Source organism: Ctenopharyngodon idella, chromosome 1 (assembly GCF_019924925.1).
Source record: "Ctenopharyngodon idella isolate HZGC_01 chromosome 1, HZGC01, whole genome shotgun sequence".
In the NCBI taxonomy this organism is placed as follows: Eukaryota; Metazoa; Chordata; class Actinopteri; order Cypriniformes; family Xenocyprididae; genus Ctenopharyngodon; species Ctenopharyngodon idella.
Window position 1 is genome coordinate 20,012,809 of NC_067220.1, and position 23,782 is coordinate 20,036,590.

Consider the following 23,782-nt stretch of genomic DNA (forward strand, 5'->3'; position numbering starts at 1 on the left):
ATCTGATCTTAACCAGTTCACAAACAGAAGTCTGGCTAGGCTACTTGGTGAAATTCATATAAACTTTAAATCAGTTTTTTGGTATAAAATTTGATTCTCGTTTGCTCAAAACAAATTTTTTTCTTGCAAAGTGGTATATTGCTTTGCAAAACTGGATTCACTCGTGTGCGCAATTTACCCGGTGATGGCCGCAGGTCGGCGCGCATACCAGCCCAAGCTCTGATCAGTGAATCAATCGTTCTTTTGAGTCGGATCTTTTAAATGACTCGGTTGAACAGGTGCACAAATCCAATTGGTCCAAACGTTTTTCGAATCAACAATTTGCTGAATCATTAAACCGAGAAATTCTTTCCACTGAGTGATGCCGCAGTTAAACGAGGCATTGAATTAAGTGGTGAACAGTAAATTACTTTAATAGCCAAACAGAGGAAATGTTACAAATGTTTATAAAATTGTATAACAATATTGTTAACATGCGTGCGAAAAAGAGTTGTTGTTTTTTTTTATTAAAGAGATTTTTTTATTTTATTTTTAATGTAAATGCAAACTATATCATGCTCTGAATAACTGTTTTATATGAGCTGGGTCATGCTGCTACAAACTGATCTGGGAGTGGGACGCATGAAAAAACGCAATAAACAGCAGTTATGTGTCCGTCTACATATAGTTTTATTGGAAATATACTGTATATACTCATATACTGTAATATATTGCGTCCAGTCTTGTCTTAAAAGAATCACTGAATCGTTTGGAAATAGTTCCTATTTGCAACAATGTATTTGGCTTTCCATCCGTAGTCATCTGAGGCGGAAGTGGTGAAAAGTACACTTCGTTGCTAAGTAACTATAAACAGCCCAGAAGAAGATAATAACCGCCACTCTGCTGTCCCGTTTAGAAGACATAAAAAATATAAACATGCCATCGATTTTCATAAATCCTTGGCAGCAGCTAATTTAGTTTTCAACTGACAAGCATGTCACACTCTGGGACTAAACACATTTTGTAAGTATTGCTGGCTGCTGTCTGTTGCAGGAAAGCCGGTGCGACGTTTATAGTTTGCTAACAGTTATTTGCTACTATAACGCCTTTATTAAAACACCCGAAGATATGCTTATATATACATATGATGAAATTAAGTACAACATTTTTGTTAATGTCGCTATATAATTTGGCACGATGTTTAAAAGCAAAACAACGCGAGACTTCCCGCACGTTACTTAGCAACACTGTTTAATCATTTTATTGTAGGCTGCAGTTGGCAGTTCACTGCGGTTGTCACTAACATGATGTTGTCTTGATTCTGTTTAAAAGAGTTTACTGTCCAGGCATAACTCCAAGGAGAAGGATTTGAAACTTTTTGGGAAGAACACAAAACAGAAGGAAAGTCTGGCCATGCACTCTTTTCAGAAAGGCACCTCCAGGGGCCAGGCAGGGCCAGAGCAAGATCATGGCAAACAGAAGCTATTTGGGACGGCTAAGTCTTTACCTGTGTCTAGTAATGTACCTGGTTCTCTGGCACCTGTTGATGTGGAGCAGCTGAGGGCCAGACTTATCTCAGCAGTGCCCAGACATACACAGCCGAACGCTGATGCTCTGGTATTCCCGCACAGAACTAAGGCTCAGGAGAGACAATTGACCACACAAAGACCAGCACAAATTGAGATGTTGGTGAGAGCAATACCATCCAATAAGGATAGTGTATAAATCGTTTATTTGTTTGTTTGTCATTCATTCTTTTAATTCATTTTGGCTGACAAAACTTTGTCAATAATGTGACAAATCTAAAATGAATGTTAAAATTAAGTTCATACACCTGCTATGATGGGCATGTTTTTAATACCTGAATCAAAATTCATTTTTATATTGTTTTGGGAGTTTAAAGTAAAAAAAAAAATGTAGAAAAAATTCTTATTAAAGGGATAGTTCACCCCAAAATAAAAATTCTGTCATCATTTACTCACCCTCAATTTGTTCCAATCCTGTATGAATTTCTTTCTTCTGCTGAACACAGAAGATGATATTTTGAAGAATGTTGGTAACCAAACAGTTGATGGTCCCCATTGACTTTCATAGTATTTTTTTTCTCCATACTATGGAAGTCAATGGGGTCCATCAACAGTTTGGTTACCCATATTCTTCAAAATATCTTATATTGTGTTCAGCAGAAGAAAGAAATTCATACAGGTTTGGAACAACTTGAGAGTGATTAAATGACAGAATTTTCATATTTGGGTGAACTATCCCTTTAAGTAGTTTAGTATAACCTTTTATTATTATTATTATTATTATCTAGAAAAAAATATATAAATTCTTTATACATCTATCTTTATACAACTACTTGAAAAACTTTTGTTTGCCAAATTCTGCCATGTGGTCCATCCAACATGCAGAAACATGCAGAGAGAGAGAGAGAGAGAGAGAGAGAGAGAGAGAGAGAGAGAGAGAGAGAAAACATAGAGAAGATCTATGTAGACTCTGAATAATTGTCTTGGAATATTAAATAATGATATTTTTATGACAATATAAGACTAGTTCAGGTTGTAAAATGTGGTGTGACTCCCCAAAAACATAATTGTATTTATTAATAATTCATGATATTTGTAAAAATTGCTTTAAAAAAACTTTAAAAGTAATCATTAAGATGTGGACACTTACATGCATTCAAGTTAAATACATTATTACTTGATGGTTAGCCCTGCAATTGTTAAATTTAAACTTTCTTTTTGAAGATGGTGCGAAAGTTTTTCAATGCCATGGAACCAACATGAATACAAAGAATATATTTCTAAGAACGTAGCAAATGCATTTTAAACTAAATATTTAAAGATTTCCTTTTCTTAATCAATGATATTGTTACAGTGATAAAAAATAACCATTATACTCATTCCTGTTAACACTTTAACTGCATGATCTGTATTTTACCCTAGCCAATTCTGAAGAGACGCAGTGAATATATGAAAGCTGAGAACATCCAAAGGTTCAACTTGAGCCCTAAGAAGCCTTTTTCCTCTGATGAGGTCCAGTCCATTGATGCTGCCTTGGAGAGAGGACCCTCTCCGCTACAGCTGCCCAGAATTCTTGACCATGTGAAAGATAGACAGGTCTGGCCACTCTTCTCATAAACAACTCTGGCAGATGTGTCTTGTAACATTAGTAAAAATTGATATGCATTTTATGTGATGATTTCAGGCGCAGTTGACTCAGGGCTCACTCAGGATTCCATCCCCTCCTAAAAGAACAAAGAGCTCTACTAGAGGTTGTCCTGTTACAGTTTCACCTCTGAGCTACACCCCCTCTCCACCATTCTCTAGTTCACAGCTTTTCAACTCAGTAGAGGAAGTAATTCGTGCCAAAATTCACTCCCCACCCGACATCGTCCAAACCATCCGGAATAACCCTCACTTGGGATTCCTCTATGTGACGTCTGCAGCACCTAAATCATCCATTAAATTTGACACATACAACCTCAAGTAAGAAATGAACTATTATTCAAAAGTTTGGGGTCAGTAAGATTTATTTAAAAAAAATTAATACTTTTAAATGTATCAAAACTGACAGTAAAGATTTTTACAAGATATCTCTTTCAAATTAATGCTGTTCTTTTGAGCTTTGTATTCATCAAGGAATCCTGGAAAAATGTACCACGGTTTTTACAAAAATATTAAGCAGCAACTGTTTTTAACATTGATAACAATAGCACCGATTCAGCATATTAGAATGATTTCTGATGAATCATGACACTGAAGACTGGAGTAATGGCTGCTGAAAATTCAGCTTTGCCATCACAGGAATAAATTCCATTTTAAAATATATTCAAATATATTTTGCTTAAATTCATAATTTAAGTTCAGTTCAAACCATTTCACATATTTCATCAAATAAAGATTAATATTAAGTAACTTTTCATTTGTATTCTGAATAATGTGTGACATCACATGATCACTATCAATGATAGTGAAGTATGAAAAAGTAAAATATATGAAAATACACACAAACTGTTAACGGTGTGTTAAACCAGGTCTCTGTCTCTAAATACTCCAAATATTCTTTCAACAGAATTGCAATGTTTGACAATGTCAACAAGTCAGACTACTATACGGTCAGTACTCATGCAGTGATGCACTACTGTGGGTCTGAGGTGGACTATTTGCCCTTAGAACGCTGGGAGCAGGAATACCAATTTCACCGGAAGCTTTTGCGCATCCCTGTGTTTTTCCTCTTCCGCAAGTGGAAGGCTTTCCGTGTGTGGCGTGCCAATGTGCGCTATAAAAAAATCAGCAAATGCAGACGCTCATTGCAAGAGCATCTCTTCATTCTCAATGAGGTATGCCAAAGTTTATTGTATGTGAATTGATATAGATATGGCTTTAATAAAAGTTGATGTTTAAATAAAAAAAAAAAATAATAATGATCTATCAAAGAGGGAGACTGTATTTACTTACAATAAGGTTCCTTGCAGAATGCACCTCCTTCTTTATATATATATATATATATAAAAAAAAAGTATGGTGAAAAGTATCATGTCTGTATTTCAGTCTCTGCGACCAGCAATGATTGACATCAGGGAAATGTGTTACCACATCAGTGACATGCCTCTGTGCCGGCTAGAGAAAGACCACACATACAGACTTGAGGAGTTTCAGAGCGCACAATACAAACAGCTGGAGGAGGTGAGAGAAATTTGAGTTTGTGTGTGTTATACTCTCTTAAAGGTTACACAAGGGGGTTTTTTGCAACAATGCCATAATAGAAGAACCATTTTTGGATCCCCAATGACCCTTTCAGTGGACAGTTCTTAATTTTTTTTCTTAGTGTGAAGAACATTTTAAAAATCTAAAGAACCCTTTTCCACTACAAAGAATCTTTTGTGCAATGGAAAGGTTTCAAGGCTTTTCATAGAACCATAGATTCCAATAAAGTACCTTTATTTTAAAAGAGTGTATTCTGTGTAAGCTGTGCAGTGGGAAGAGTTTGTCATTGTCATTTATGATTGGTTTTTTGTGTATCTGTGTTCTAGGTGTCCTGCCGTCTTGAAAAGTTCAGGAAGCTGGTAATGGAAGTGGCAAGAAGTGCCTGTCGAAATGCTTTGAAGGAGTTTGGACACACACCTGACTATGGCGACATGGAGACTGGTGACAGCTTTATCCATATACAAAAGCAATTATGTGTCAAATAGCTGGTATATTGTGAATTTAAGTGTTTATTCTTACATGCATGCATCAGATGGTAATGAAGAGTTAGCATCACCTGCTTTTGGATTGTTCTTTGAGGACACACCTGAGAAGATGAGTTACACGCAACAAGCAAACAAGAGATACTACTGCGAACGTCTTACTTGGTAAGTTAACTTTACTAACAATACTAGCTTGCAACACAGCGGATATGCCAGACTGATTAATGATTAGCAGATATTTAGTCATTTGTTGATTGTTGACAATGTAACAGTGCTCCCGATTAAGTATTCTGTAGCATGAATTTAAACATGATAAAATGTGTTTAACAGAGCTATTGGCAGCTGAAAGCATGATCATCTAAGCCCAAGATATTTAATAATCTATATAATAATCTAGCTGTAAATAACTCATATCAGTCTACTTATTAAATACACTATGTGGCTGGAGTGAATAGTTTACTCAAATATGAAAATGCTGTCATTATTTATTCACCCTCATCTCATTCCAAAATCATTTGCTTTTATTTTTGATGTGTAACATTAAAGGATTAATTCACTTTCAAATGAAAATTACCCCAAGCTTTGCTCACCATCAAGCCATCCTAAGTGTATGTGACTTTCTTCTTTCTGATGAACACAATCAGAGTTATATTAATAAATATCCTGACCCATCCGAGCTTTATAATGGCAGTGAGCGATACCAACGAGTATGAGCTGAAGAAAGTGCTTCCATCCACATCCATCCATCATAAACATACTTCACACAGCTCCGGGGGGTTAATGAAGTCCTTTTGAAGCGAAGCGATGCATTTGTGTAAAAAAAAAAAAAAAATCAATATTTAAGAAGTTATGAAGTAAAATATCTAGCTTCCACCAGACCGCCTTCCGTATTCAGCTTACGAAAAAAGTGTAAAACTCTCGCAGTTCAAAAAGCTTACGCTACGTCTTACACCTTCCCTATTCAACTTATGGAAAAGCTTAACTGACTCGACGCCAGTTTACACTTTCTTCGTAAGTTGAATTTACTTTAAAGTGAGTTTAAGTTGAAATGTAAGTTGAATTGAATTTAATAGACCGAAGGCAGTCTGGCGGAAGCTAGATATTTTACTTCATAACCTGTTAAATATGGATATTTTTTTTACACAAACGCATTGCTTCACTTCAGAAGGACTTTATTAACCCCCCGGAGCTGTGTGAAGTACGTTTATGATGGATGGATGTGGATGGAAGCACTTTCTTCAGCTCATACTCGGTATTGCTCACTGCCATTATAAAGCTCAGATGCATCAGGATATTTATTAAAATATCTCTGATTGTGTTCATCAGAAAGAAGAAAGTCATTTACACCTAATATGGCTTGAGGGTGAATAAAGCTTAGGGTAATTTTCATTTGAAAGTGAACTAATCCTTTAAAAGGATGTGCAGGTGTGCAGGTGGAGGTGACTTCTGTCATAGTACAAAAGCTAACTGTCAAATATTTTTCTTGGTCTCCATAGTTTCATCAGAATGACCGATTATCTGATTGTGAACACCACACACATGCTTGTGGTCAACTCGGTCAGTAAGCTACTGAGTGTGTTTCAGGAGCACATCACACACACCCCTTCACTCGCCCTCATCCAGAGCTGGGTAGGCAGCGAGACCAGCCATGATCCTGACAAAAAGGTTTGTATGCTTGTGTGTTTATGTGATGCAGGGTAATATTATGTTTTTTTTCGTGGAAGTATGAGATGTTTGTTGTCTGTATCTCTGTGATTCTTAAAGTGCCCCTATTATGCCTTTTTTAAGGTTCCTAATATTGTTTTGGGAGTCTCCTACAACAGGTTTACATGCATGCATTTCATTTTCTCATAATATACATTTAATTTTACCTCAGTTCTCAAACGATTCGTTAGAAGCAGTTCAAAGAATCAGTCTCTCTAAACCCCTCCATTCCGTGAGCCTACACTGCTCTGATTGGTCAGATGGCCCAATCCTTTGTGATTGGACTACTGCAGCGCAACGCACACCCATTGCCATAACTGAATGACAGCTATCAATTTGCAAGACATTATATACAATGTATGCACAGAAAAGATAGCATCGATTTTACGCCGATCAACCAGAAACTGATTCGCAATCACGACTGGAGTAGGACGTTTCTCTATGGTAAGTGTCACCTTAGTTTGCATTATGTATAAGACGTGATGGCAGCGTCACTGTTATATTTTATGTAGGTGCACCTGTGGGAGCTGTATCAGAATGCCAAGCGAAGCTGAAAACCTCTAACATAAGATAAACATTTAGGCCAGATGTGTACACAGACTTTTTCGCCATAACTATTAACAAAGAAAAATGGCTATATCATTGTTTGACATTACAATGGGTGTTTACTGTTTACAGAGAGAATACTTCAACTAGTTAGCATGGACTAGCATCTTAACATCCTATTACAATAGAGATAGAGCTCCACTCTACTGTAATAATAAAAACACAGAGGAAAAAAACTGTTTGTTTTACAGTTATGTAAGGGAACCGGGCCCACAACTATGTTCTCCCACGTTAGCCGAGCACAAACGTGAATAGCTAATAATGCATTACACTTTGTAAACAAAAGTCGTGCTCCATCCTTGATCAATACTCCAAGTAATAAGACAGACAAGCAGCATTAATCGACAAATTTTTAGACAATATTGGACCCACATCTGAATAGCAGAACTACAGAAATGTGAATTAGCCGGTTAGCAGGAGACATACAGAGGGTGTACGTTACCCAACCTAACATACAAAACTACGAATTTTGTACGATCGCTAAAAAATATAAGCATCAATTATTAATCATACTTACAGGCTGAGATTCAGAGGAGCAAGTTGGTCCAAATAAACTGGACATTGATCCAAGCATTTTGTGAATCCTGCATTAAACTCCCCGTGGTTTGAGAAGCAGTCGTCAGTAAAATGACGGGAACACAACAAAAGATTGTACCGCTGTGGTATTGTTGATGCGCACAATAAGTGGGCGGGCAATATGCTAATGTTTCGTTGTGACATCACAACGGAACGGCTTGGGATTCGTTTTACAAATGACTCGTTTAATTGACTCAGTCGACTCTTACTTTTGAGAGACAATAACTTTATATACGGTGCACTTTCAGATTAAAAAATTTGCAGGATATTTTCATTCACTTAGAGCTATGTTACACACTACATGAAAGGTAATTTTCAAAAATCCATAATAGGGGCACTTTAAACTATTGTCACTTTTATATCATAGGGCTTGATTTAAAAAAAATAAATTAAAACTAATAGATCAAACAGATTAAAACTGTCTTTATTTCAGTATTTATTTATTATTTATTTATTTATTTTTTACACAAAATAAATATCACTTATCACTGTTTTATTGTGCATAATTTTACATACATAATTATGTTTACAAACATAATTTACAAACATAATTATGTGTGTGTGTGTGTGTTACAGGTCACAGCGGAGCAGAATGCCAGTGTTTCCCACCAGCCAATGTTTATAACTGAGCTGATGCTGGACACACACTCCTTATCATACCAGCCCTCCATGGATGACTTCCAGGTCTGTGTTTCTGAAACACACAAAAAAAAGTTTTTGTGTGTTTCAGACATTTTCTGCAGCATGCCCAGCTTGTGTATAGTATGTGTACACTGCATATGGTTATGCGTTCCATGTATTTGTGTATACATCAGGAGTGTGTAGCAGAGATTACTGGGCGGTTTGAGAACACAGTTTTGTCTTTGGATACTCTGGTGCAAGACACCTACTTTGATGCTTTTACTCAACCCATTATCAACAAAAAGGTTAAATGAGACCAACATTTACCTCTTCATTGTATAGCACACGCTCTTTTATAATCTGACCTTGGCTGATGTGTGTCTGCACATGTGTATGCGTGGTGTTTCAGGTTGAGGAGAAGACATGTGGGGATGGCCCTAGTCTTGCGGAAATCCTGGAAGATGACACTTATCTGCAGGACATCATACTCAATATGAAGGTTTTTATTTGATTCTAACATGGCTATGATCTAAATGTAGTAAAAAAAAAACTTGAGTCTTACTCAAGTTTTCATGCACCAATTTTAAAAAAGTTAAAAGTCGAGTTTTCCACAGGAAGATTAAAGTTTTTTTTCTATATACCAGTATTTAAACATTTCTATACAAGTTATAGAAATAATTTATTGGTTTTAATTTAATATCATGAAGTGTCACCATTTTGTGGTTCTCTAAAGAATATCACCCAAAAATGCCATTACTGTAAACAACAGTGTTCTCAGGTAATGTAACTTACTTTGTTTTTCAGCCATGAAAACTCTCAAGATAGTTTTAGCATGTTGATGGATGCTAATGACAGTGATTGCTAGCAGACTGCATGCAATAGACCTATCAGTCTGTGCCATCTAGAGTTTCATGACTGAACTCTGTAATAGCTGTTATTCTGAAAAAAAATAAATAAAAAAAATGCTGTATTAAGGTTAAAGGAAAAGTTCACCCAAAAATGAAAATTCTGTCATCATTTACTCACTCTCATGTTGTTCTAACACAGAAGACTTCCGTTGGAACACAAATGATATATTTTGATACTATTCTCTCATCATTTTTGTACATATATTGAAGGTTTATGCAACCAAAATGTTCGTGTTCAAAAAGTACAAAAAAATCTGCTCACTGTTTAACTTTTCCCTTTATTTGCAAAAACAAACAACAAACTCCAACATTTCGATCAATAAATATCTTCATCAGGCCTTTATTGATAGAAACATTGCGGTTTTATTTTGGAAATAAAGGGAATAGTTCAACAGTGTGCATGATTAAACATTTCTCTTGTTTATTTTCATATTTTTCATTTTAATCATGCACCTGTTGAAGATAATTTGGATGTGTATACTTTTCACTTCTTTTTCTAAAAGTACAAAATGACATTATAAAAGTAATCCATATGAATCAAGCAGTGTAATTCAAGTCTTCTGAAGAGACACAATCGCTTTTTATGATAAACAGATTAAATGTAGGCTTTTATTCACATATTAATTTTGATGAATGCACATACATAGAGCGCATCAAATATGGTAAACAGAAGCTCCACTATGCTTGCTTAATGCTTAATGCATGAGAAAAAAACAAGAAAGAACAACTGAGCTTTTGTGAGCTTTTCGTGAGCTTTAAAAGTAATGTGTTCATAACTGTCTTTAATTTTGTAAATGTTTCACGTTTCTTCCCCTGTCAGCATTCGATTCAGATTGCATTTGATACCGCTAATGTGTATGCTCATACATTTGAGCCGTTCAGACTGTTTTACAAAGAGAATGAAGACCTGGACCTGGAGGCTCTCAAAGAGCAAGACCATGGTACATCATCATCATCATCATAATCAATAATCAATTCCTGATTGTCAAAATCATGATTGTCACACACTTCTTATGTTGTGTATGTGTGTCTGATGCAGAGGTTGCATTTTTTGGGAACAGTCTGAATAAATATCATCGAGAGCATAAAGAGGCTTTAGCCATCAAACAGAAAAGACCCCTGGGAATTCTGCTGGTGGATACTACACAACTGAAGCACAAACTTATACCATCCCCTCTGCGCTGCATAGAGGTCACGCACTGACAGAAACACACATATAGAAATAGAACACACAAATAGAAATTACAGAAATAGAAATGGATTTCTCCTGTAATATTTGCATTCCCACTGTTTCACCTAGTGGTATACAACATTTACCCCAACACAGTTGGCAATAGGACACATAAATGCAAAGATAGCCCTCCTCATTTTGAACCTCTTTCTCCAGGTCATTAATGACATCCTACCCCGGCTAGCAAAGAAAAAGATGGATGCCATCATTGCAGAAGCTCAGGATGCCCAGTTCAAAGTGGACTTTGTTCCAACAGTAACCAACGAATACGTCAACTCCCTCAACTTCCTGGAGGAAATTCAGAAGAGGGTAAGAATCAAAAGAGAACCATGACCTATCAAGAAGTTTTGTGGTGATTTAAAGGCACAATATGTAATATTTTTGGATTAAAATATCCAAAAACCACTAGAACAATGTTATTTTTATTTGTTGACTTGTGTACTTAGATTATCCCAACTGTTTCCAAGAATGTTTAAATCCAGAGAAATAAGCAATTTTAACCAGGACACGGACCGTGTCTGTGCGTCGCCTATCAATGACATCATACCCACGCTACCCTCAATTTCCGGTTTTATTTTGTAGAAACCATGGAAACACAAAATACGCTTTAATATATCATGTGTTATATTAGACAGGTGAGCAACTGTTTGGATACATTCATCGACAGAAAACGAATCATTGTTATATAGCTCAACAAAGTAATTAAGTCTTGTTGTTTAAATCTCATTTTCTTGATTTACCGCAACTATCATGTTTTACCATGCCTAATATCGATCTAGCTTACTGCAGTGTGCAACAAGTGATTCAGCGAAATCAAGGCATCATCAAGCTTTGCCTTTGTTTGGAATAAGCAACCTCTAGTGGCGAAAAATTACATATTGTTTCTTTAAACGATTATTCTTCCAATCTATTGAGTATGAGACATTAGATGGCTGTTTGCTCAGATGTATTAATCTTATATTTCTGTTAGATTGAGGTGCTGGAAAAGGAGACCATGACTGTCTGTGAGATGTACAAGTTGATCGAGTGTTACTCTGTCCCCACACCTCCTGAGGATATTGCAGTGTATGCCACATTGCCGCCATGTGTAACTGCCTTAAAGCGCGCCATTGAAAAGGCGGTGGGAGAGCGGGGCTCTTATGTGGAAAAATTTTGCCAGCACATCCAGCAAGATATCAACCAACTTAACAAGAATGTGCAGGCAGTGAAAGTGCAAGCAGAGGTGAAAGAAAGGAAAGAAATAGTAATATTAAAACAGAATAATGTGCTGAAGTCATTTATAATAAATAAATGTTTACAGATACATCACTGTTTAAAATTTTGGGGTCAGTAAGATGCAGAAAAGATTAACTTGATCAATAGTGACAGTAAAGACTTTCAGATTGTTACAAAATGTTACTATTTTAAATAAATTCTGTTCTTTTTTGAACTTTGATTCATCAAAACATCCTGAAAAAAAAAAAAATGTTAAACCGGTTCTGTTAAAAACATTAAAAATATGAAGCAACCTTAAAAATATAAAGCAGCACAGCACAGCATTGATAATCATGTTTATTGAACACCAAATCAGCATATTAGAATGATTTTTGAAGTATAATGTGACACTGAAGACTGGAGTAATGATGCTGAATTTGGTTTTGCCATCACAGGAATAAATTACATTTTAAAACATATTAAACTAGAAAACAGTTATTTTAAATTATAATATTATATTTCACAATATAACCATTTTTGATTGAATAAATACAGCCTGGTTGAGCATAAACATGAAAAAAAAAATTCCTACTGACCCTTAGAACAGTAGTGTACACCCAGAACTTTAACGTGGTATTGAACTTATCATGTGAAATACTGAAACCCTGCTGAGTCACTCACAGCCTGTTTTTGTGTATGTTGTATGGTTTTTGTCTCTCCAGAATCATCAGCTCCTTGAAATTGATGCAGATCGCTCTAACATACGCCGACTGCTGGGAGATATTCAGATTTCTATTGATGAGTTGCAGGCTCAAGCCTTCAAATATAAAACCTACCAGAAGAACTTTAAGGTCAGTGTGTCTCTCTGTCCACCAGAGGGTGCATCTTCTGTATTTATTCTCTATACTGATTGTTTTGACTTTGTCTGATCATCATGAGTTATATATATATATTATATATTTAATCTGTATTTGTTTGTGCAGGTGGAGGTGACTAAATATGACGCTCTAGAGGAACTGACTGCTGAAGTGAAGCTGAAGCAGCTACTCTGGGACTCTCTGGAAGAGTGGGAAAATCTAGAGAACAGCTGGTTGCAGGTCATTAAGGGGGCCATTTAAGGGGGTCATTTTATACTTTTGAAATATTTGACTTTTTCCCTTTCACTAAAGTCCATTTAAGGGTAGTCAAGACACCAAAATTAGAATTAAACTACAAAAAACCCAGAGGCTGTGTGGAGCATGGATACAGCAACTAAAGAGTTACTGAGATACACAGTCATACTTGTGATAATTACAGCCTTAAACAAGGCACTTTATACTAGATAGCTTCAGGTGAAGTGCCCCTGCAAATGGTGTGCTGGAAGCCATTTTGAATGAAAGTGTCCTCTAAATGTCAAATGGTCAATTATCTCTTTGATACAGAATAAGTTTGATGAGCTGGACCCAGAATTGCTGAGCAGGCAGGTGAACAAGTTTGCCAAATATGTCAGCCAGCTCGAAAAAGGACTGGTACCAAACAATGTGGTGCCCTGCCTCAAAGAGAATGTGGAGAGCATGCGAGAAAAGGTGGGTCAGGTTGGCACTAAATGCCAATGTGTCATTGCTCTTCAACTGTCTCTTTGTATTGTCAAATAATATTACAATTTAAAATAACTGTTTTCTATTTCAATATGTTTTAAAATGTAATTTATTCCTGTGATGACAAAGCTAAATTTTCAGCAGCCATTACTCCAGTCTTCAGTGTCATAAATAATTTTTATAAGCTGGTTTGATGCTCAAGTAACATTTCATATTATTATCAATGTTGAAAACGGTTGTTCTGCTCAATGTTTGTGAAAACTCTGATACTTTTTTCAGTATTCTTTGATGAACATAGTTCTAAAGAACAGCATTTATTTGAAAAAGAAAGCGTATGTAACATTATAAATGTCTTTAGTTTTTAGTTTTTAGTTTATGTCCTTTCTGAATAGAAGCATCCTTTTGAATAGAAGAAAAAAATGTAGTGAAAACTTTTAAATGGTAGTGTATGCATCTGTCTATTTAACATTCTGTGTTTGCGTAGTTGCCAGTGATCACAGACCTGCGTAACCCATGTCTAAAAGCTCGTCATTGGGAAATGCTTGAGGAAATTGTGGAAGCCAAACTACTGGAGGAGCCACTGACTCTCGCCTCTCTGCAAGAACTCAACATCTTTAACTTTGGACCACAAATACAGGAGGTGAGAGAAACACTGAGGCTCTCAAAACCTACTGATCTACTTTCCTAGACAACATTTTTGGGCATCATAGACACATTCCAAATTTCCATAACATACTGTCACTAGGTTTTGAGGTGCAACCTGACAGGAAGGCAGGGTAAATCACTGTATAGTTGCTAAAGATTCTTCTTTTAACCTCATGAATCCTCTCAAACTCTCAGGTGTCAGCACAAGCCTCAGGAGAAGCATCTCTTGAGAACATTCTGAGAAAGGTGATGCCTATGTTTATAATTCTCTTTTAACAACATTTATATGTCTTTATATTGAGCTTGACACACACATACTATTGATAGATTGAGGAATCCTGGAAGACGACAGAGTTTGTGGTACTTTCTCATCGGGACTCCAAGGATGTGTTTATCCTCGGTGGAACTGATGATATTCAGGTAAGAATGTGTTGGGACCATTGTTCGCAGAGTTTTCCGATTGTTAAACCATAAGAATCATTTGTAATTATCATTTAAACACTAACATTGCCTAACAGACTTTTTCCTCACTTAGTAATATTTTTTTATTCTTTCTGTGTGAATGTAAATTTTGTAGGTGCTTCTCGATGACAGCATAGTCAATGTGGCCACAGTTGCTTCATCCCGTTACGCAGGCTCCATCAAGGCCAGAGTAGACAAGTGGCAGAAACAGCTCTCTCTTTTCAGCCAGACCTTGGTAAACAGAGTGGTGATCATTTATTTTTATTTTTTTGCTGTGTTTTATTAAATCAAACATTCTTTATCTGACTCTCTTCTACTTTGTTTCTAGGATGAGTGGTTGGCATGTCAGAGAAGCTGGCTTTATCTTGAGAGTATTTTCAGTGCTCCTGACATCCAGAGGCAGTTGCCTGCTGAGTCTAAGATGTTCCTGCAAGTGGACAAGTCCTGGAAAGAGATTATGAGGAAGGTCAACCGCATACCCAATGCCCTTCGTGCTGCCACACAAACAGGTCTGACAGGATGTAGCTCAGGAAACACACATAAAGCATAGGCAGTTTAATATCCACTCAAGCATTAGATTAACACATTTTTGTCCAGTGTCAAAAAGTTTGTTTCTGTAAAATGGTGCACTGTCTAAATGAAAGCTGTAGATAAAATGCAACATGAAAAATGGTGTAAATTATAAATGGCTTTGACCAGTGTTGCCCTCTACTCTGTCTCTCCAGGGATTTTGGATATTTTCCAGAATAATAACGCACTCCTGGAGCGGATACAGAAATGCCTGGAGGCTTACTTGGAGTCCAAGAGAGTTATCTTCCCAAGGTGTCTATGCACACTCACGCATGCACAGCAGTTTCTCATCAGAATGCTAATTTCTCTTGATGCTGTGCAATGACTTTACTCACTTCTCCGGGTGGCTCAGGTTCTACTTCCTGTCTAATGATGAACTGTTGGAGATTTTGGCTCAGACACGGAACCCTCAGGCTGTGCAGCCTCATCTCAGGAAGTGTTTTGATGCAATATCACAGCTGGAGTTCGGCCTGCTTACCTCTACAACACATGGAGAGGGCGAGACTGACGAGACTGGTGAAAAAATACAGTACACTAATGACATCTTAGCCATGGTGTCACCTGAGGGAGAAAAGGTCAAGTTTTTCGTTTTCTTTTCTTTTCTTTACTTTTTTCTTTTCTTTTCTTTTCTTTTCTTTTCTTTTCTTTTTGTTTTATTTTTTTCAGTGATTTATAAAATGAAACAGGATAATGATAAAAAAAAATGTATGTGTGTGTCTGTGCTGTAGGTGGCGCTGGGGAAAGGGCTGAAGGCTCGTGGAAATGTAGAGGACTGGTTGGGAAAGGTGGAGGAGGCCATGTTCTCTTCTCTTAGGAGACTCAGTAAGGCTGCAATTGCTGACTACCAGAGCAAAGCCAGAGTGGAGTGGGTTGTGGCTGGGCATCCCTCACAGGTTTGTGCTCGTCTAGGTGAGATTGTTTTTGTGTGTCTCTGAGTGTATGAGCGATTCTCACCTGTGCTTTTCTGCAGGTGGTGTTGACCATCTCCCAGCTCATGTGGTGCAGAGACATGGACAACTGTCTAGAAGGAGATCATGACCACTATCAGGCGTTACAAGAATTTGAGCTCACCAACTTTGAGGTGACAACATATAGCATTCATTGACTCAATTATTTATCTTTATATGAATGTGTTAGTTCCTTTGAAGTTCCCTGCAAGTCATTTACAGTTTAGGTCAATATATTTGTTGTTCATTCATGTGGTTTTTGCATATGTGTGTGTGTCTGTCAGTATTTATCTTTGGGTGTGTGTATATAAACAGAGACTGAATGCTCTTGCTGCTCTGGTCCGTGGGAATTTGCCTAGTCTTCATCGGAACATCATCACAGCTCTCATCACCATAGATGTGCATGCCAGAGACATTGTCACAGAGCTTGTCAAAGAGAAGGTTTGTGTATTTGTTTTGCCTTGTCACAGGAATGGAGAAAACATGGCCTGTTTGCATTATATCAGTAGTTCTCAACATAGTTCATCTGCCTAGCTTCTACCAAGTGACAGAATCAACAACATCATTCTGCTCTGTTTTAGAAGTTGATAAGCTTATTTATTTTATTATTTTATTAATTTTAACCCTGTTGTCTGTAACCTTCAGAACAGACCTGTAGTTGTATCAGAATAGACCTGCGACCAAGCAGTTGAGAACCATGTCTGATAGTTCAAGAGGTTATGGAGTATGTGTTTATGTGTATATGTGTTTGTAGGTGGACTCGAGCGATAATTTTGAGTGGCAGAGGCAGCTGCGGTATTATTGGGATGTGGACTTGGACGACTGTGTGGCTCGGATGGCTCTCTCTCAATATGTCTATGGATATGAATATTTGGGAGCGTGTCCTCGTCTGGTGATCACTCCACTGACGGTAAATATATTCACTTTTTTATTGAGGGGAAAAATTTTCTTCATCCCTCGCCTCATTTATGATGGTGAATTTTATATATATGATGTATATGAGTTTTGAGTTTTGTCCAATTATATCAAATAATGTAAATACATTTGCAATTTGAACAATGATAGCTTTAATTTATAAAATCAAATCAACATTAAAAAAAGTAGCTGTAAAAGTGTACATATTAATTATACAGTAGATGCACAATGTAAATGTAAATAACATTATCAAAAAAACAAAACAAAAAAACAAAACAAAACAAATGCACATTATCAGAAAACAAATAAAGCTCTGTTGGAATTCATTTTTAGGCTAAGTCATCATCGATTTTGATGCAGGGGCCTTTTCTGCCCCTACTTTTTAAATATTGAGCATTTAATCAGTTTTGGTGGCATTTTTGCTCTTACGTCATTTCTACCCAGCATCAGTTTGTTATACTTAAGTGCTTGTAACAAATAAATTGATCATTTTATGCATAGATGGACAGTTTAGATCTATGTCAGTGTGGTGTGTGTGATTTATCAGGAGATTGATTGTACTAATAATGTGTGTGAACTGCATAACTATTTACTTTTTTCATGCTAGGATCGATGTTACCTCTGCCTGATGGGGGCGCTGCAGCTAGATCTTGGAGGAGCTCCTGCAGGTCCAGCTGGCACAGGCAAAACTGAGACCACTAAAGACCTTGCGAAAGCTCTGGCAATCCAGTGTGTCGTCTTTAACTGCTCAGATGGACTCGACTATAAGGTGCTGATGTGTCTCTCTTGCAGTCCAACTTCTATTTTTGTTTTTCCCTCATCAATTTGTTGACAAGACAACCAGTATGACCCAGAGATGCTTTCCTGTTACATTAGAGTGAATTCACTGCATTTGTCACTAGGAGGCAGCAGAGCTCCAACTGAAGTTCTCTGTACAGTACATAAACACAACTGTAGACATCCTTCTGAGAACTTTACCCAGCAGGCTGTCCTTATTTATGGCCAGTGTTTGGTGTTTGCTGGGGGAGTCATATGTCATAAAGACGTGTAAGATTCTGACTAGGCCTTAAAAACAGTCATAGTCATTGTTCACTGTTTGTCTTTTTTTATTCTGTCACTGGAGCATTATTTTACCATATAGCTCTTTCTGTAGATCATTCCTTTCCCTGGGGGTTTGCTGGGCTGGGGACTGTTATTGCTTTAGTTCAGTACATGGGTGGCATGTGAGAAGGACATCCTGTGGATCAGTATAGAATGCATTAGTGCCCGCTCACTTTTTCAGCGGCATTGATTCAAAAAGTCTTTTTTTTTATCGTTTTTTCCCCATAGCATTATAAACCGTTAATCAAGCCAACAAGTATATACAAATACATATATACAAACATTTAAGGATTTTGACAGCATAGTAAAACAGATTAAATTACGTAATTTCCAGTGCATTATGGGACTGGATGTTCCCTGCAAACTCTTTTGGCACAATTTGTTCACTGCTACTCTTTGATTAGTGGAATTTTCTGTACATAGTAATGGGTAATGTAGTTCCCTATGTGTCAGTCACTTCAAAGTGGTGTTAAAGACTGACACTAGGAGTCGTACTTGGGAGCCCCAATCACCTCAGATATTTCAGAAAAGGCCATTGAGAATTTGCGAGTGCCCGCAGGAAAGTGATGAAGCCTGCTTGTCAGGCAACTGCCAAGAACCCAAAGAAGTCTTCGAAGTGTCCCTGAGACGGGTGACCCAGGGATGGCAGGAGCTGCTCTTTCCCAGGAGGTGGTCAACCGCCAGGCCGGGTGGAGAATATTTGGTTCCCTTTTGTTTTATTACCCAAATTTTCAAAGAAAGAGCAGCCTCCGCACACCCTGGGTCACACAAGCTCCTGGACAAGAGCTCCTCACCTCCTCATGTAATTAAATATACATTGATTTGCATTAAAGCTATAAAAGTTATTCAGTCAAGAGCAAAGTGATTTTTTCTTTTTCTTTTATTGTTTGACAGACAGCAGCAAGTGTACTGTCTTAGGCTGCTGTCACTTTAAGATCTAATGCATGGATCCTATTGATAAACATCTGATTTCTTTCCCAACTGTTTACATTTATTTAAGACATAACCGACTGTGTTTACATGAATACTCGCTAAGAGAGGCATTTTGACATAACTGTGTGTGTATTTGACCGTTTGTGTGCAATAAGCCGTGAAAGAGAACTTTGACTTTTTTTTTGCAACTTTTTGAAGTAGCCTATTAAAATCATTCAGATATCGCAAGCCATTACAATCGCAATATGTGCATTTGCGATATTTCGATATATTGTGCATTGCTACTGCACAGGCTTCCATTCAAGATGTAGAAGCACATTCTGATATACGTTTGCCAACAGGATTGGTTTTGACCTGAAGGATGCGTACTTTAATATCTCAAACTTGCCTTGACATACTACATTTGCCTTCGAGGGTCAGGCATATCAGTACAATGTCCTCCCTTTTGGGCTGTCCCTGTCACCTCGCGTCTTCACAAAAGTCGCTGAAGCTGCCCTTGCCCTGCCAAGGTAAGTGAGCATCTGTATTTTCAACTATCTCGACCACTGGCTGATTCTAGCTCACTCTCGAGATTTATTGTGTGCATTTATCCAGTGCACAGCATCACTTTTCTCAGGATGGAGATAGACTCAGTCACTATGATGGCGCATCTCATGAACGAGGGTGCCCAGCCGGTGCTGAATTGCCTGAAGTCATTTATACCCCTTTTCCACCAAGGTAGTTTGAGTGCTGGTTCAGAGCCAGTTTCAAATCAGTTCTTTGTCTTTCGACACCCATACCCCTTTTCCACCAGCATGAACCGGGTGCTAGTTCAGAGCCAGCTGTGATTGTTTTCCTAAATAAAAGAAGAAGAGAAGAACAGAAAAAGTCAAGGAATGTCGGCTGGAGCGACCTTTTCCCATTGTTAAGTACTTTCCTGTCAGTCCCTGAGAGGTGTGAAGGACTACACGGCTTACGTGGACTGTTGGGTAGGTTACAATGTTACACTTGTTACCCGGCAAGCAGTAGCTTGCCAACATCTGCATTGCCAGAACCTCATAACTCGGTTCAGTTGTTGTGACGCTTTCCATAGGGACCCCAAGTGTCAGTCTTCGACACTACGTTGAAGTGACTGACAGATAGGGAACGTCTCGGTTACTGTTGTAACCTCCTTTCCCTGATGGAGGGAACAAAACATGGTGTCCCTCCTGCCACAGTGCGGGACTACCCACTGGATGGCCGGGACACACTCTCAGCTCCTCAGCACAAACCTTGATGAGTGGGTGCTTGTCAGCTCTTTTTATACCCGTATGTCCGGGGGAGTGGTGCATGCAAATTCCACTCGCCAATTCTCATTGACCTTTTCTGAAGTATCAGAGGCGATTGGGGCTCCCAAGTACAACACCTAGTATCTTTAACTCTTATACATTACCTTTAAGTTGTACATGTAAAAATATTCACTCTGTAGCAATGTTTTGGTACAAATAGTAGGAGTTTTCAACTATTTTTTATTAACTACTTTAGCTATGTCATATTGTATGCTATGTACTAGTTTCTGCAGTATCGATACACTGATACCAGCTGCGCATTCTCAATCTCTCTTCTCTCCGATGGCGAATTGACACACACCTGCCTCCTCTCACTCACTCGTCTCATTCACTCCGGTTAAATGGTACTTGTATTACGCATAATTTTACTCATTCCCACAGGTTAAGCGGTCACACCAAAAGCGCGTGCACCACTGATCTATGTAAGTGGGGCTCTCATAAATCCGCCTCTTAAACACCAACCAAATACCAAATTGACTTATTTTTTGTGGTTTATTGCAGTTAAACGGTCAAATACATAGAAAATTATGTCAAAATGCCCATCTTGCCAAGTATTCAGGTAAATACAGCGAGTTTTGGAACGTAAATAGTTGAGAGAAAACGCATGTTGTATAACAGTACATTGGATCTGTGCATAAGCTCTTAAAGTGACAGCAGCCTAATAAACCTGCTGCTGTCTGTCATGTTAACCAAAGAACAAAAGACAAATCACTCGCTGCTCTTGCCTTCATAACTTTTGTAACTTTAATTGTATGCATTAATCTGTATTTAATTTTTACAATGAAAACTGTCCAGTGTTATTTTACATTTGATCACTTTCATTTCTATAGTATATCTTACCTGAATACTACTGTTAGACCCACCTGAAAAACTTAAACCAATGTTTATTTAATTTGTCTCTTTATTGTATTTATTTGTGCTATCTTTTGCGTTTTTTTATTTGTTCTTATTTTATTACTGACTCTTTACTTGTGTTTTTTGTAAATGTAGTTCAACGATTCAAATAAAGCCTCCATGTGATGTGTGTAAGCTATTATAACAAAATTACCCAAATTATCAAAAAACAATGAAATAATAACAAATTATCCATATGGCTATATATATATTACTATATATATATTATACTGTATGGCAATTTTCCCCATGGTATCTAAAAATGGTATCGAATATCAATATTTTTCAATGTAGCGCATCAAAGTTGTAAATTCCAGTATCGTGACAACACTACTATGTACTACTAGATATTCATTCTAAGCCCTTACGGGGTTCAGTATTCAGTTTGTTACAAGTGTTATATGGCATTTGTGTGGTAGATGATGGGGACGTTCTTCAGTGGATTGGCTCAGTCAGGTGCCTGGTGCTGCTTTGATGAGTTCAATCGCATTAACATTGAGGTACTGTCAGTCATCGCTCAACAACTCATCACTATCAGAAACGCCAAGGCAGCCAAGGTAAAGCACATACGCTATCACATATGCATGTACAGTATCATATGCTCACAAACATGTACTGTACTTATACAGGAATTTTGTGCAACTGCATGTGTCTGGATTGTGTTTGTGTTCGGCAGCTACCTCGGTTCATGTTTGAGGGAAGAGAGATAAAATTGGTGATGACATGTGCTGCCTTCATCACTATGAACCCCGGTTACGCTGGCAGAACTGAACTCCCTGACAACCTGAAAGCCCTTTTCCGACCCATAGCCATGATGGTACCCAACTATGCTCTTATCGCTGAGGTGTGTGATTAAACCACCTGATCTGATCCCAGTAATAATGATAAACCACACTAGGTGGAGGGGTCAGAGATGGCGCTGCTCACCTAATGTGTGTACTCATTAAAAGCTTTTGTCTGTTCATGTGTGTGTGTTAAGGCTAATTCACTCTGCACTGACAGACCAACGGCAACAGACACATTTGTCGGGATTCGTTGGATCCGTGTGTCATCAGTCTGCGTCTGTTGCCATTGTTCAGCGCTTATTTTTGCAGATTAAACATTGTCTGGTCGTTGAATGTTCGAGAAGTGACGCGCTGTAATCTGGTGATTGTCGGCTTTTGGTCGATGTCTGTCGGTGCAGTGAGAATTAGCCTTAACTGAGAGGAAACTGGTGTCCAATTACTGTGATTTCCTGTTTGTAAATTTCCACAATTGATTGGTTAGAAAATTTTCTTTTAACTTCAATACACAATACACATTTCCTCTGTAAAATGACGAAATGATTGAATAATTTGGAGCATTCAGAGCAGAGGTGCCCAAACCTTTTACTGCAAAGGCCACAAATCTAACTTGATCAAGTGCTTTGGGCCGAAAGTAAATGTTGCATTATATCTGACTTATGATCACTTATATTCTCTAAAAAATGTTATAACAAAAAGATGAATTAGGACTGAAGATATCAATATCAATAGCATTTTTCTTCCCTATTTTTTAGACTCTTGTGATATAGCTTTGTGGGCCATATCAAAAACGGCCACGGGCCAACTTTAGCTCACAAACTAAAAAACTTAACTTAATATATTATTATTTATGAAAGTAATAATAATAATAATACATTTTAGATTTTTTTTTTTAATTCACCAGATTTTGTCCAAAGCAAACAAACTCTTTTAGTAAAGGAACCAACAATTTTTGGGAACTATGGAAAATCTCCTCAGAAACCACAGCCTTAGAGGATATCTGTTTACATGAGTCCTATATAAAAGTCTCTCAATATTAGCATGTCTTATCTGACAATCCAGACAGTTCTACAGTATCTTTAACCTTAAAACCTCTCTTTCCCTGTAGGTGATCCTGTACTCTGAGGGCTTTGAGTCCAGTAAGACTCTTGCGAGGAAGATGACTCAGATGTACAAGCTCTGCAGTGAGCAGCTCTCTCAGCAGGATCACTATGACTTTGGCATGAGAGCTGTCAAATCTGTGCTGGTCATGGCAGGGTGAGGCACTCAGGGTTGATCTCTGCTCTTTTTCTACAGCACAAACACATTTTCACATTAGTCAGTGAGTCAATCTCATATACACTACTGTTCAAAAGTTTGGGGTTGGTACAATTTTTTTAAGAAAAATGTCCAAGGCTGCATTTATTTATTGCATTCTCTGTCTGTAACTTTTTTTTTTTGTTAAAAATGATCCAAAATACATTTTTGAGCAAGTACATTACCAGCCAGTGTTCAAAACTATCTCCTTACCTTAGCCTGATTCACAACGGTAAGCTTTTAATAATGTTTTATAATTCAGGTGGTACTGGTGGGTTTTCGCGGGAAATTCGAGCATATCGCCGTTTGTCTTTGCATCATTTCGTCACGTCTGTTTACA

At 37.6% G+C, this 23,782-nt stretch overlaps 1 protein-coding gene across 1 annotated transcript in view; it reads left to right on the forward strand.

The window, feature by feature from the left end:
* Window positions 1-261: 261 nt before the first annotated feature.
* Window positions 262-23,782, forward strand: part of dnah6 (dynein, axonemal, heavy chain 6) — an 83,772-nt gene continuing 60,251 nt past the window's right edge. Inside the window, exons 1-34 of the mRNA XM_051915720.1 lie at window positions 262-1,002; window positions 1,312-1,668; window positions 2,928-3,101; window positions 3,190-3,470; window positions 4,057-4,324; window positions 4,536-4,670; window positions 5,018-5,132; window positions 5,224-5,338; window positions 6,670-6,838; window positions 8,636-8,743; window positions 8,875-8,985; window positions 9,090-9,179; window positions 10,409-10,529; window positions 10,628-10,779; window positions 10,976-11,128; window positions 11,790-12,041; window positions 12,736-12,864; window positions 12,997-13,110; window positions 13,435-13,578; window positions 14,075-14,230; window positions 14,431-14,481; window positions 14,563-14,655; window positions 14,813-14,932; window positions 15,026-15,206; window positions 15,423-15,519; window positions 15,620-15,842; window positions 15,996-16,160; window positions 16,238-16,348; window positions 16,530-16,655; window positions 16,969-17,124; window positions 17,737-17,898; window positions 21,784-21,921; window positions 22,041-22,208; window positions 23,255-23,403. Of these exons, the coding sequence (XP_051771680.1) occupies window positions 1,393-1,668; window positions 2,928-3,101; window positions 3,190-3,470; window positions 4,057-4,324; window positions 4,536-4,670; window positions 5,018-5,132; window positions 5,224-5,338; window positions 6,670-6,838; window positions 8,636-8,743; window positions 8,875-8,985; window positions 9,090-9,179; window positions 10,409-10,529; window positions 10,628-10,779; window positions 10,976-11,128; window positions 11,790-12,041; window positions 12,736-12,864; window positions 12,997-13,110; window positions 13,435-13,578; window positions 14,075-14,230; window positions 14,431-14,481; window positions 14,563-14,655; window positions 14,813-14,932; window positions 15,026-15,206; window positions 15,423-15,519; window positions 15,620-15,842; window positions 15,996-16,160; window positions 16,238-16,348; window positions 16,530-16,655; window positions 16,969-17,124; window positions 17,737-17,898; window positions 21,784-21,921; window positions 22,041-22,208; window positions 23,255-23,403 (5,003 nt within the window). The 5' untranslated portion in view covers window positions 262-1,002; window positions 1,312-1,392. The remainder of the gene's footprint in view (window positions 1,003-1,311; window positions 1,669-2,927; window positions 3,102-3,189; window positions 3,471-4,056; window positions 4,325-4,535; window positions 4,671-5,017; window positions 5,133-5,223; window positions 5,339-6,669; window positions 6,839-8,635; window positions 8,744-8,874; window positions 8,986-9,089; window positions 9,180-10,408; window positions 10,530-10,627; window positions 10,780-10,975; window positions 11,129-11,789; window positions 12,042-12,735; window positions 12,865-12,996; window positions 13,111-13,434; window positions 13,579-14,074; window positions 14,231-14,430; window positions 14,482-14,562; window positions 14,656-14,812; window positions 14,933-15,025; window positions 15,207-15,422; window positions 15,520-15,619; window positions 15,843-15,995; window positions 16,161-16,237; window positions 16,349-16,529; window positions 16,656-16,968; window positions 17,125-17,736; window positions 17,899-21,783; window positions 21,922-22,040; window positions 22,209-23,254; window positions 23,404-23,782) is intronic.